The following is a 12306-nucleotide window of genomic DNA, read 5'->3' as shown; positions in this document are numbered from 1 at the left end:
TGCTTGGCGAAGATTAAATTCATACTGATGTCTGTGTTTTGACAGACTATTGCTTCCATCATCAATCCTCCAGTCACTGAGCCGTGTTCATTTCTACTGGCTCACCTGAAGAAAGACAAGGAGCATCTTGGTAGAAGTCTGGGAAAAGGGACAGATGACACAGTCGGCGCTGCTCACCTGCTCATCAGTGGCCTCCTGGAACCTCAGCAGAGCTGTAAAAAAAAACAACTAAAATTAACCTTTCCTGAATACTTTATATTCTCAGTTGTTCCATGTACTGTATATACGTATAACACACACATTCTTTAACCTTTAATTTTTTTTTATTTATTTAGTTACTTATTTGAATTTGGACAATACATATTAATCAATATGTATGCAAAAGCATCAATGTAAATATGCCCAAATTAGCAGAGTAGCTAATTTTCATCCGTTGTTTGGGCTTTACTGCGGTTCCTCACTTATGATGGGCTTTTCTAAAAGGTCTGAAACGATACATTTCAATCAAGCATTATGGAATAAAGGGTGTTGGGATTTTGGAGTTTCTACTAAATTCCATTATTTAAGTTTACTCGTGAGAAAACTATATCTATAAAATGGTCCAAGGAGACGTAACATTTCTGCGTGATTTGTTTTTGTTTTTTTGTTATCTGCTTTCCATGATGTAATCCTGTACTTTCAGGTGACTCTTTGATACTCTCCACCAATGGCAGAAGAAATGAATGGGAGACACAAATGAGCCTCTGCATCACACCCAACTTGAAGGTAGCTTCCGTTTCGGTGATGTAAGCAGCAGTAATGTTCAGTTTCACAAATTCCACTCTCCGCCCTGCAGCACTTGGATAACCAACTGAAGGAAATGAACATATCCATCCAGACGGACTCTCAAAATTCTAGCAATCCCATCATGTGGCTGCTGAGAGACAACCCAGCTTCTTTTTTGCCTTCTCTTCGCGTTGATTCCTCCCTCCATTGTTCTGCAGTGTGGAGCTGCAAGGAGAAAGTGTCTCTGCAACATCTTAACCATGCGGTGGAACTGAACGATGGCAAAGACACCCTTCCTGTGCTCTGGAGATTTCTTAACAAGGTTACTGAATGAAATCCCTGCCTACACTGAAAACATGGTTGAAGAATGAACGCTGGATCATTTTATCATTTCAGGAAGCAGAACTGCGACTGGTGAGGCACCTGCCTGACATTCTGACTCTCCACAAAGAACTCCTTAAGCAATTTCTAAACAAAGACACAGAAGATTCATGCGGCACCATCGCCCAGTTCCTCAACAGCCAGACGGGTACTGGAACAGCGGCTCCACTCACATCAACGTGTCTCGTGTACATCATTTTTGTATATTTGACATCTCTTTGCAGGTCCATTAAGAACCCAGAACAGGAAGCACATCGACACATTCCTGACGACCTGGAATCAGCTCAGATCCTCTTTGGCAACCTATGGTGAGTCCTAAAACCATCGCTTGTAAATGCAACAAGTTTGACTGTGTCAGCTGACCTCAGTGGCATTACCAGATGATATCAGAGTGCCTGCTGAGTTCTGCCAACATGACCTTGACACCGAGAGTGACCTCAAGGTGCTGTTACCGCAGCGGCACGGCCCCGGGTTGTGCTCCACCGCCCTGGTTAGCTACCTCATCGGCCTGCACAATGACATAGTCAGATGTGTGGATAATCACACGGGAGAAAAAACCAGGTGAGGATGCTCATTATTTTTTTATTCATAAAAAAATTTAATTTCCACATAATTTTGAGCTTACCAGTGTATATTCAGTTTCGATTCAGCCACGGTTCTCGATTTTGCTGCTTGTAGGAAAATGCCGGAAAGAAAATGTAAATTACAATGACATTATTTAAAAAAAAGATTTGCTTTTGTTGGGGTTTTTTTCCCCCTTTATTTCACCTGACAGCTTTAAACTGTTTTTTTCCACCAGCATTGATTGCCTCATCTTTTCCACAAATATTTTTCTTTGTAGGTGAAAAGGAAAACAAATGCTTCATCTTGGGAAATGTTTTGTCAACAAAAATGTTCAGTATGTTTTCAGAAGCGTAAATAAAAGCCTAAATATATAGTACATATATTTTTTTATTGTTAATACAATTCAATGTATTAAAATGAGCCCCCAAACTTTGATCTCGCTTAATAGAAAAAACAATTGGATAAATTGGCAGCCGGTAAGCAGAGCACGTCAGTGGGGCCTTAAAAGTGTGTTTTTGTTTTGTGTTGTGTTGTTTGATTTTTGTTTCATTTTGTGTTGTTTTGCTTTTGTTTAGTTAGTTTGTTTTGTTATTGATATTTGCATTTACCTTGCTTTGTGAGTACCGTATTTTCCGGACTATAAACCGCCAATTTTTTGCATAAGCTTTCCTATCTATGGATTTTTCATGATTTTGATCATGTTGTATAATGTGTGCATATTCTCTTACATATGGAAATTAAACAATACAATTATATTTAGGTGCGGCTTATAGTCCAGAAATTACGGGTGTATATAATTTCTGTATGAAAATACCTCCAGGAGTGGACTAATGATTATTTTTTTCCCCTCACCCAGCTACGAGGTTAGCCCTGTAGATTTGACAGACCAACACGTAATCCAATACGAGCTGGTCAGGGATCTGATGCCCCTGGTCCTCGCCAACACCCAGTACAGCGTGGAAAGGGGCCAGGAGACCATTCGCGAGTACGATTTGCCCAGGATCCAGAAACAGATTTTCTCCCGCTTCCTTCTGGGCAAACCAATCATCAACCTCAATGTGAGAACAGACACTTTTTTTTGCGGCCCAATCGGGTCAATTTCTCACATTGGCCACAATTCTCCATTTACTCACAAATTTGTCACCTGTTTAGTTGAAGCTACCATCTTTGCATAAATGACAACAGATAGTTTGGTGTAACTTGTGCCTTCAAGTAGAACAACATTAATTTGTTACTAACAAAAAAATGAGCACATCTATTTATTCCAGACAAAGGTATTCAGCCAGGCCGTGGCACTGAAATGCATTTCTCCCCTTCTATGTCCGTCCCTTCAACTACAGGGCATCCCAACACTTGTGAACAGGCCCGACCGCAACTATAACATCCTGATAAACGTCCGAGAGAAAGTCAAACAAGTGAGTTAGGCTGCCATCATGAAAGCATCACACAGACGTCTACCGAGCGTTGACAACTCGTACGCCAACAGGAGCCGCTCACCACCCAGACCATGTTGGCAATGGCCAAGGAGCTCCACGACTACAGCGAGGCATGCGAGGCCGTGTCCATTTTGGAGTTGGCCCTGGGATTCCTCGCCACGGATGGGGGAGACTCTCACATGCGGCTGTCCAGCTACCTGGAGGACGTACTGCGGGTGGGAAGCCAGATATCGGATTGTGTCCTCAAGGTGGCCGCAACTCATGATTGTTTCTTGCCTTTTTGCCCTGTTATACAGTATTTTCAAAGGTGCCTTTATTTTGTGTGCCACAGGTCATGAGTTGGTGCTATTTGAAACATTGTGTGGCCTTGTGGCAGATGCTGAACTCTCTCAAATCGGAAATTATGCTGATGCTCAATATGGTAATGCTTGCAACAACTAGTAGCCAAGCCAGCAATGTGCTTACAATAGATTAGTATTTTTCAGTTTAGTTTTTATTCATTATTTGGAGTTAACTGTAATATTAGTTTGACCTCATGTATGATATTAATTGACAAAAATTAAGGATATTTTTGTCAAAAAAAAAAAGGTTTTATAAACATCTAGTTTTTATTGAAAAAAAAATTCATTAACAAACTTTTTTTTTTATTTGAGCTTTAGTTATGTTGACAGTTTCCGTCAACTATAATAACCTTGATGAGCACTTGGATTTGTTCTTCACTGTTTGTTTCCCTACAGGATCCTTTTAAAAACGTTTGCATGGAGTACAAGCAGACCCTCGGTGATAATGAGCGCCGCCTACTGAGTTCTTTCTTCTATGGGAGCAGCACAGACACCTTCCTGCTGGAGCTGCATGACTTGCTGGTGCTGGAACTTAAGAATCCCAAAGCACCAGATGAACGCAATCCAGATTGGAGGTACTTTAATGACTTGTGCAAAAGCAGAAGGTTACGCTTTTTATTTTGGTCGTGAACATATAGCAAAAATGTGATCTTTGTTTTGTGTGAGTGATGTCATACTTCTTGAGCTGATGTTTTTATCTCTTCAAAGCCTGATAGAAATTTTGGACCCTTGCCTGGACGACAAGTACCCGGATTTCCCATCAAAAATCTGCCTCTCTCATTGTGTTGAAACATGGAAGTTCATCACTGCCATCAAGAAAGAGCGTATTAGCAGGCAAATTGGATAATGGAGCGTTTTGTGCCTTCATTTTTTTGCCATCATCCTTATCTGTGACTGTTGAAGATCATTTGCACTACACTCCAGAACCTCCCAATTACAAATATAATCCGTTGCTTGCTGGTTGACTTTCAGACAATATTTGGAAAATGGGCGAAAGGTTGACTCTTAAGGTTCTACTGTGGAGAATTATACTTTTTTTAAATCTGCATGTCTAGTGTTAAAACAATTATGCAGCAGACGATTATCACTTTTGCCTTTGAAGATTGTTATCAAAATTTTGCCAATAAAAATTGTTTACATTGTTCACTTGATTTTGTTTGATCATTTGTGCCACTCATCCAGAACTCCAGTGGGCTACTGTATTATTTTCACAGGGCTTTGCTAGCTCACAGTCTGGGCCATCCATCCATCCATCCATCCATCCATCCATCCATCCATCCATCCATCCATCCATCCATCCATCCATCCATCCATCCATCCATCCATCCATCCATCCATCCATCCATCCATCCATCCATCCATCCATTTTCAACACAGCTTGTCCTGGTCAAGGTCGCTGGGGGCACTGGAGCCTATTCCAGCTGACAACGGCCGAAAGGCAGACTACAGACTACCCCCTGAACTGGTCGCCAGGACCAGAATGTCATGGAGCACAGAGACAAACAACCAGTCACACCCATTTGCTGGCCAAATTGCAAGTCAAATAAGAATATGCTCATTCCAATAGAAACTGAACAAAATGAGCATCACTACTAAAGTGTCTAAAACTTTATCTTTTGTTGTGTTTTAGTCTTTAAAAACATGTTGATGATGATTGCATATTATGACAACAGAGTGCAGCAATTTTCCATCCTGGTTGTTTATCAGCGAGCGCGAGAGAACGTTATGTAATTCCCGACATGACCGGGTCAATCCGACTGCCTGCCTTGTTTACGCTCCATTGCTACAGTACAACTCCATACGGTTCTTGGAATGGCTGGCTCCGCCCACCTCACCTTCTCATTGGCTGAGAAGCGGTAAACAGTATAATAAATGTGCACTTCACGAGTGCTGCTGCAGAATGTAAAGAGGAGCATCGCGAACGTGAATGACGTCGCCGCATTTTATTGTAGCTACACGTTTTAATTTTTATTTTTTAACAATGACGAGCAGAATAAGATTTGTTCGATCCATGGTGAAAGCGGCAGCTGTGGCCAACGTTCCTAAACATGTGGACCATTTCTCCAAATTTTCGCCATCTCCGCTTTCCATGAAGCAATTCTTGGATTTTGGTAAGTGTTGTTCACATTTTCGCGATAATTAATGAAACGATGGCTTGAATTGGTTCATTAATTGCACTTTATTTGGACGGCTGTTTACACTTGGTTTAGTTTTTATTCGAGATGCAGTTTCTTCCTGATAGGACGAGTCAACCTATAATATAGGGGTCAAAATCAAGGCCCGGGGGCCAGATACGGCCCGCCACATGATTTTATGTGGCCCGCGCAGACAAATTGTGCATCAAATTCGTGTGTCTTTACTAGAATTGCAAATTGTCTTCATTTTTAACAATATCTTTTTTTTAATATTCGACCAGTTTTTATTCATCTGATTTGAAAATGCGTTATTTGTCAGTTTGTTTTGTAGCTTTGGATATAATATAAGGTGCTCATATATTTATTTGGGTTGACAGTCATAATGGCCCTCCAGAAGAAACTATGACTACAATGCGGCCTGAGAAAAAAATGACTTTGACACCCTTGCTATATGCAATTTAACAATTTCTGTGGGTAAACACGTAACACATTTTCCAAACAACCTCGCCTACTAATTCAACACCATCATCATACTTAATCTGGCAGTTCAAATATATATTGATTGTCCAACGATGCTGTTGTTTTGATCAAATGTTATATGTTTGGACTTATATTGTTGTACTCTCAAGGTTCAACCAACGCATGCGAGCGCACATCATTCATCTTTCTGCGCCAAGAGCTTCCTGTGCGTTTATCGAACATCATGAAGGAAATCGATCTGCTGCCGGACAAACTGCTGGCGACATCCTCCGTGCAACTGGTCCAGAGCTGGTCAGTGATTTTAATTTTGTTTGTGACTCTTTATTTTAAAACCGAGTCAATCCCTAATTTAAACAAAAAAGCTGGCAGTAATTTGTTCCAAGGATTCACCCTCTGTTTTCCATGGATTTCTGAGTTTAAAAGTTTTTTTCTTTTTTTTTATACAGTGCATTTCAGTATTTTTTCCTGGGTCCACTATACATATAATTAGAACACCGCTATGAATGCCTTGATTACAGATTAATTTTTAAATCTGCCATCTCACAAAAACTTGACACTTGATGGGTAGCCAGACTCTTTTAGTAAACAAAGAAGTCAATTTTCTTGTGTAAGACGCACTTCTGTTGCAAATGCTTTGAATTTTATCAAGCTACTTAAATCCATTTGCTATAAATAGCAATCCAACAGATTCCTTCACAACGCAAGAGGGTGGGGAAGTAGTGAGAGTGAATGAACTTTGTCCCACTTCCTAGTCACATCTCTGCCTTTCTTCATCTTGTTTTTCCTCTTCCTGCTTGCATGTTGTTGTAGCTGAAGAGAACATAACGTTCAGACTAACGTCACTACTATATCCAGATCAAGTCACATCGGGGTTGATATGGGCGTGGCTTAGTGTCATGTTGCTATTATTTTCTTCGAAATGCCACAGAGGCCCACCACATGATGGAGATATTTTCATCTCAGCTTCATGATGTTTATGTTATTTAACTTGCCCATAAAATGTAGAGTTGACAGTGACGCAACAAGAAGGATCTGGTTGTCTTCAGTATTTGTTTGTCACACTTACGCTTATACTCTCTTTAAGGTACATCCAAAGCCTGATGGAGATCTTGGATTTTCTTGACAAGAGCGCAGATGATCAGAGAACTCTCCAGACGTAAGCACTAGTTAAGGATTAAATAACAGACAGCATCGTTCAGATGTTAACAGTGGTGCTCTTCTGGCTTTCATCTTAGGTTTGTAGAAGTATTGGAGGCAATCAGAAACAGGCACAATGAGGTCGTCCCTACCATGGCCCAAGGAGTTATTGAGTACAAGGAGGCTTACGGTCAGCAGGATCCTGTGACTGACCACAACATGCAATACTTCCTGGATCGCTTTTACACCAGCCGAATTTCTATCCGCATGCTCATCAACCAACACAGTGAGTAGCAGCTGTAAAAAAAAAAAAAAAAAAAAAAAACTAGAGCACACACACTTTGACCTGTATGCAGTCACCAGATCATTTCTGTGTTCTGATTATGAATCACATGACCATAAGATACGGTTTGAGATCAATCTTATAATCCAATGACCTATTTATGAAACTAATACGTAATTTTATCTGTCTGCAGCACTTGTTTTCAGCGGAAACACAAACCCGACTCACCCTGGTACCATTGGTTGCATTGACTCTCTGTGTGACGTATCTGAGGTTGTACGAGGTAAGCCTTTGTTTTTTCATGAAAAATTCTAAGGCTGTGACTTGGTATTATGTCAGGTCCCAAATATTTTCAATCGATCTAACTGTAACCAGCTAAAGATGCAAATATGTGCGACTTTTCTGGGTGTGTCATGCAAGCAAATCTACGTGGTTTCTCTCAAAACATTTAAAGTACTGTAAAATTATAGAGAGGATATTGCTTTGTTCAATTCAACTCATTTTCAATGTGTGACTTCAAAATGATAGTTCAGAGACTCGATTTATATTGTCCGTAACAATGAATTTTAAGAGCTTCTCGTATTTATCATATTTTGTACAATTTTTGTCTCCCTAGATGCTTATGAGAGCGCAAAGTTAATGTGTGAACAATATTACTTGGGAGCACCTGAGCTGGAGTTGAGACAAATGAACGGTGAGAAATATTTTTAATTCAACACAGATAATAACATACTAGTTGGGTGTTTCATGTCAATCTAAAGCTTAACCTGCCTTTTCTCTTCTTTAGCAAACAGTATCAGACAGCCCATCCAGATTTCTTACATCCCATCGCACCTGTACCACATGCTCTTTGAGCTCTTTAAGGTAATGATAAACTATTTTTGATCTCCACAAATGAATAAATTATAATCATGCAAAAGATAAATGATCATTATTTTTATGTGCTGTTTTTCTTGGTCAAGCAGAAAGGATGCAAGGGCACCAATCCAGGATTTAAATTTTTGAATAAAAGTAAATGAGCGTGTGTTCTCATTGCAGAACGCCATGAGGGCAACTATTGAAAATCACGAGGCCAGCAGAATCCTCCCGCCCATCAAGGTTCTGGTTTCAGTTGGTGGAGAGGACTTGTCAATCAAGGTGACCAACATTTTCCTCAAATCTCTTTAAATCTCTAACACCCAATTACCATAATTCGACGGGATTAGCTACTTTCTGCTAATTTGGAGTTACAACACCATTGCATAATTAAAAATCGATGTAAGTAGCCATTGTTGCTGTTACAAGTTTTGACAAAGCCACGACAATCTGTTTTGCTCGACAGATGAGTGATAGAGGGGGTGGAGTTCCTTTTCGGAAAACCGAACGTCTATTCAGCTACATGTACTCCACGGCTCCCAGACCACAAATAGGGGAGAAACATAGAGCCCCTCTGGTGAGTATTTGAAGCATAATATATTCAACTTATTTTAAGAGATAACATACATTTATTATGTGTATTTATTCAAAGGCTGGATTTGGCTACGGTCTGCCCATTTCTCGTCTCTACGCTCGCTACTTTCAAGGAGACTTACAGCTTTATTCCATGGAGGGTCATGGCACTGATGCAGTTATACACTTAAAGGTAACAAAATATTTCAATATGGTGTCTACTGAATATTTCATGATTTGATTGAAAGATAAAAATTTGCCATTCTGGGGCTAAATTTCATATTCACGCAGATGATATGTGTGACGTTTTTTTTTTTTTTTGTCTCTCCAGGCCTTATCGACAGACTCGGTGGAGAGACTGCCAGTTTTTAACAAAACTGCCCTGCGGCACTACAAACTGAGTTTGGAAGCAGATGATTGGTGTATTCCCTCTAAGGCGCCTCTGGATCTGACTGTTTTTCGAACGGCCAAGTGATTCAGCCACAAAAAAAAAAGACAGATACTGTTATGCTTGACCATAAAGTCTCCTTGGAAGGAAAGGACAGAAGATGACATCGATGGACCAGGAGCTGAGGGAATCCCAAAAAAAAAAAAGGAGATGGTCATTCTGCCCCTTTGATCAAGTCTTTTCATGTAGTGGTAAATCGCTGAAAGAACAAAACATTGAATTATATCTTGAATGTAAGCATGGAAATATTAGTTTGAACTCATTGAAAAGCTGAGCTGGACATTGAGCTTTTATTTGCTGGTATTGTTACAGCGGTGTGAATAGTTGAAAATCCTCGTGTTCTGTTATACAGTATATTAGGATTTTAATCACTGTGAGTATAAATGAAGTTTTTTGCTTGGTTTCATTCCTTCATTTAAATTAGAAGTGCTTTTGTATTATTGAAAATTTTAAGGAAATGTCAAATGACTTGTTTTTCCAAAAAAAAAACCCATAGTTTGCATATGAATATTTGTGTTTATTCATATATTTTGTGCTGATTTATGTTCATCTTTGATGTAATGGCTGATGAAGAGCTTGTTATAGTCCATGTGCTGTGTACGTGTTTGGCCAGTGAACTACGTTGGGGGAAGCAATAAACCTTGCTCGCAAACAAACTAATCACAAAGTTGTATAACAAAAAGTTGAGCACATTACTTGTTATACAGTAATGACTTTAAGTAGACTTTGAACTGCTGGCTGTCTGTCACGATGCAATAAATAAATTATTTTTGAAAAACTGAAGTCATCTGCAATTGTAACCGTGATGATAATACATTTAACAGATAGTGTCCTTGGTAGATTTCACAAAATAATTTTCATTTGCTTGTTGTAACTCTAATCTTAAATTTCTCTGTTTTTTCAACCACTATAAATATCATGGTCAAAGGTCACAGGTGTCTAGTCTAGTCCTTGGGGCCGCATTCCAACATGTTTTCCAAGGTTCCCTCGTTAAGTGCACCTGCGTGAAAAGTTTTAGCTCCTGCAGAACGTGAAAGTGGCTAAAAGTTTTCACGCAGGTGCACTTAACGAGGGTAACCTAGAAAACATATTGGAACGCGGCCCCGAGGACTAAAGCTTGACACCTGTGACCTTTGACCATGATATTTCCCCAATAAAGTGGCCTGTTATTAGGTACACTTGAAAATGGCGGTGTACCTAATGGAGTGTCCGTGTGCTTCCCTCGTTAAGTGCAGGTGCGTGAAAACTTTTAGCTCCTTTTGACCGTGAAAGTGGCTAAAAGTTTTCACGCAGGTGCGCTTAACGAGGGTAACTTGGAAAACATATTGGAACGCGGCCCCGAGGACTAGAGCTTGACACTTGTGACCTTTGCCCATGATATTTCTCTAATAAAGTGGCCTGTTATTAGGTACACTTGAAAATGGCGGTGTACCTAATGGAGTGTCCGTGTGCTTCCCTCGTTAAGTGCAGGTGCGTGAAAACTTTTAGCTCTTTTTGACCGTGAAAGTGGCTAAAACTTTTCACGCAGGTGCGCTTAACGAGGGTAACTTGGAAAACATATTGGAACGCGGCCCCTCGAGGACTGGAGGTCGACACCCCTGGTTTAAGTGAAAAGTGCCACACCCGCCCTCACCCCCACTTTCTGATTGGCTGGTTAATCTGTGACGTCACTCGGACACTCCATTAGGTACACCGCCATTTTCAAGTGTACCTAATAACAGGCCACTTTATTAGGGAAATTTAATGGCCAAAACTGAACTGAAAGTGAAAGTGCCAGACCCGCCCTCACCCCCACCTCCTGATTGGCTGGTTGATCTGTGACGTCACATGGACACTCCATCAGGTTCACCACCATGTTCAGGGGTACCTAATAACTTTATGCATTTTTTGGTACGTGTCAAGAATGTGTATTTGACTACTTGCTCTTTATTTCGGTGGACAACACATTACACAACATAAATACATATTGTCATATAAAGCAGTTAACCAAATGTCAGATTTTTGTTTTCATGTTCAAAAAAATAAAAACAAGAAATAAAACATCAGACAAGTTTTAACAGGTTTTAATGTTTATTAAAATAAAAAATAAAAACAAATAAAACACCAGACAAGTTTTAACAGGTTTTAATGTTTATTAAAATAATAATAGTACATTTCAAACCAGCAATCTAATGTGAAATTGCAGTAGATATATAGCAGGGGTCTCAAACTCATGGCCCGCGTGCCAATTGCGGCCCTCGGGACAATATTTTGCGGCCCCCTGCGTGACATCTAAGCTGTGTGTTAGTGCGGCCCGCGAATTTCTTTTCGCACATGCATCTGGCCGTTTTACTTTTTTTTGACATGTATGGGCTCCCGTAGCTCAGCCTCGTGACAACTGGGCGAATTAGCAATTGGCTAATTGGCGAATTAGCACTTTGACATGTTTGAATGAGCGAGTGGAGGGAAATATCTTGTCACTGTCACCGAGTGCTGTACATTGTTTGTCAGCCCCCGTCATGTCTGTTTCAAAACCTGCCGTGAAGAGAAAAGTTGCGGTTGAGCACAGGCAATTTCAGGAGAAGTGGGAGGCGGAATATTTTTTTTGTTGAGCACAAGAACGTCGCAACCTGTCTAATATGCATGGGTAAAGTTGCTGTTAACAAAGAGTTTAACATCAGACGTCATTACTCAACTAAACATGCTGAGGAGTATGCAAAATACCTGGGAGATGAGCGAGAGGATCGGGTCGCCAAACTTAAATAATCTCTACTGAGGCAACAAGTTTTTTTCAAAAAAACAAGCAAAGAGAACGAAGCGGCTGTGAAAGCTAGCTATGTTGTGAGTGAAATGATAGCAAAAGCTGGAAATGGATTCAGGCACAGCATTCAGTGGTGAGAAGTATGCTGATACCATTGGGAAGCTACAA

At 40.2% G+C, this 12306-nt stretch overlaps 2 protein-coding genes across 3 annotated transcripts in view; both read left to right on the top strand.

Annotated features, from left to right (window-relative positions):
- Positions 1-4638, top strand: part of rnf213a (ring finger protein 213a) — a 28600-nt gene extending 23962 nt beyond the window's left edge. The window contains exons 56-67 of the mRNA XM_049746187.2: positions 46-214; positions 683-765; positions 836-1087; positions 1162-1294; positions 1371-1454; positions 1527-1707; positions 2567-2768; positions 3051-3125; positions 3197-3394; positions 3478-3567; positions 3884-4062; positions 4196-4638. Coding sequence (XP_049602144.1) covers positions 46-214; positions 683-765; positions 836-1087; positions 1162-1294; positions 1371-1454; positions 1527-1707; positions 2567-2768; positions 3051-3125; positions 3197-3394; positions 3478-3567; positions 3884-4062; positions 4196-4334 — 1785 coding nt within the window. The 3' untranslated portion in view covers positions 4335-4638. The remainder of the gene's footprint in view (positions 1-45; positions 215-682; positions 766-835; positions 1088-1161; positions 1295-1370; positions 1455-1526; positions 1708-2566; positions 2769-3050; positions 3126-3196; positions 3395-3477; positions 3568-3883; positions 4063-4195) is intronic.
- Positions 4639-5363: 725 nt separating this feature from the next.
- Positions 5364-10181, top strand: LOC125984224 (pyruvate dehydrogenase (acetyl-transferring) kinase isozyme 2, mitochondrial). 2 transcript variants are annotated; one of them, XM_049746191.2, is made up of 11 exons: positions 5368-5598; positions 6252-6393; positions 7187-7258; positions 7338-7525; positions 7716-7805; positions 8139-8216; positions 8310-8386; positions 8561-8659; positions 8844-8954; positions 9030-9143; positions 9282-10181. In XM_049746191.2, the coding sequence occupies exons 1-11, from the start codon at positions 5415-5417 to the stop codon at positions 9423-9425; spliced, it is 1299 nt and encodes a 432-aa protein (XP_049602148.1). In that variant the 5' UTR covers positions 5368-5414; the 3' UTR covers positions 9426-10181. The 2 variants fall into 2 exon arrangements, with proteins under 2 accessions (XP_049602149.1, XP_049602148.1); XM_049746192.2 differs by lacking the exons at positions 8844-8954; positions 9030-9143; positions 9282-10181 and having other exon boundaries at positions 5364-5598; positions 8488-8612.
- The last annotated feature ends 2125 nt before the right edge of the window (positions 10182-12306 follow it).

This window comes from Syngnathus scovelli, chromosome 16 (assembly GCF_024217435.2).
Source record: "Syngnathus scovelli strain Florida chromosome 16, RoL_Ssco_1.2, whole genome shotgun sequence".
Taxonomy (NCBI): domain Eukaryota; kingdom Metazoa; phylum Chordata; class Actinopteri; order Syngnathiformes; family Syngnathidae; genus Syngnathus; species Syngnathus scovelli.
The sequence above is the reverse complement of the archived record's forward strand: the minus strand, read 5'-3'. Positions and strand labels throughout refer to the sequence as shown.

Coding starts and splice junctions, on each gene's coding strand:
- LOC125984224 (XM_049746191.2), top strand. CDS start 5,415: ATGACGTCGCCGCATTTTATTGTAGCTACACGTTTTAATTTTTATTTT. Junction 6,394..7,186: donor GTGCAACTGGTCCAGAGCTG/GTCAGTGATTTT, acceptor ACTCTCTTTAAG/GTACATCCAAAGCCTGATGG. Junction 8,387..8,560: donor TGCTCTTTGAGCTCTTTAAG/GTAATGATAAAC, acceptor TTCTCATTGCAG/AACGCCATGAGGGCAACTAT.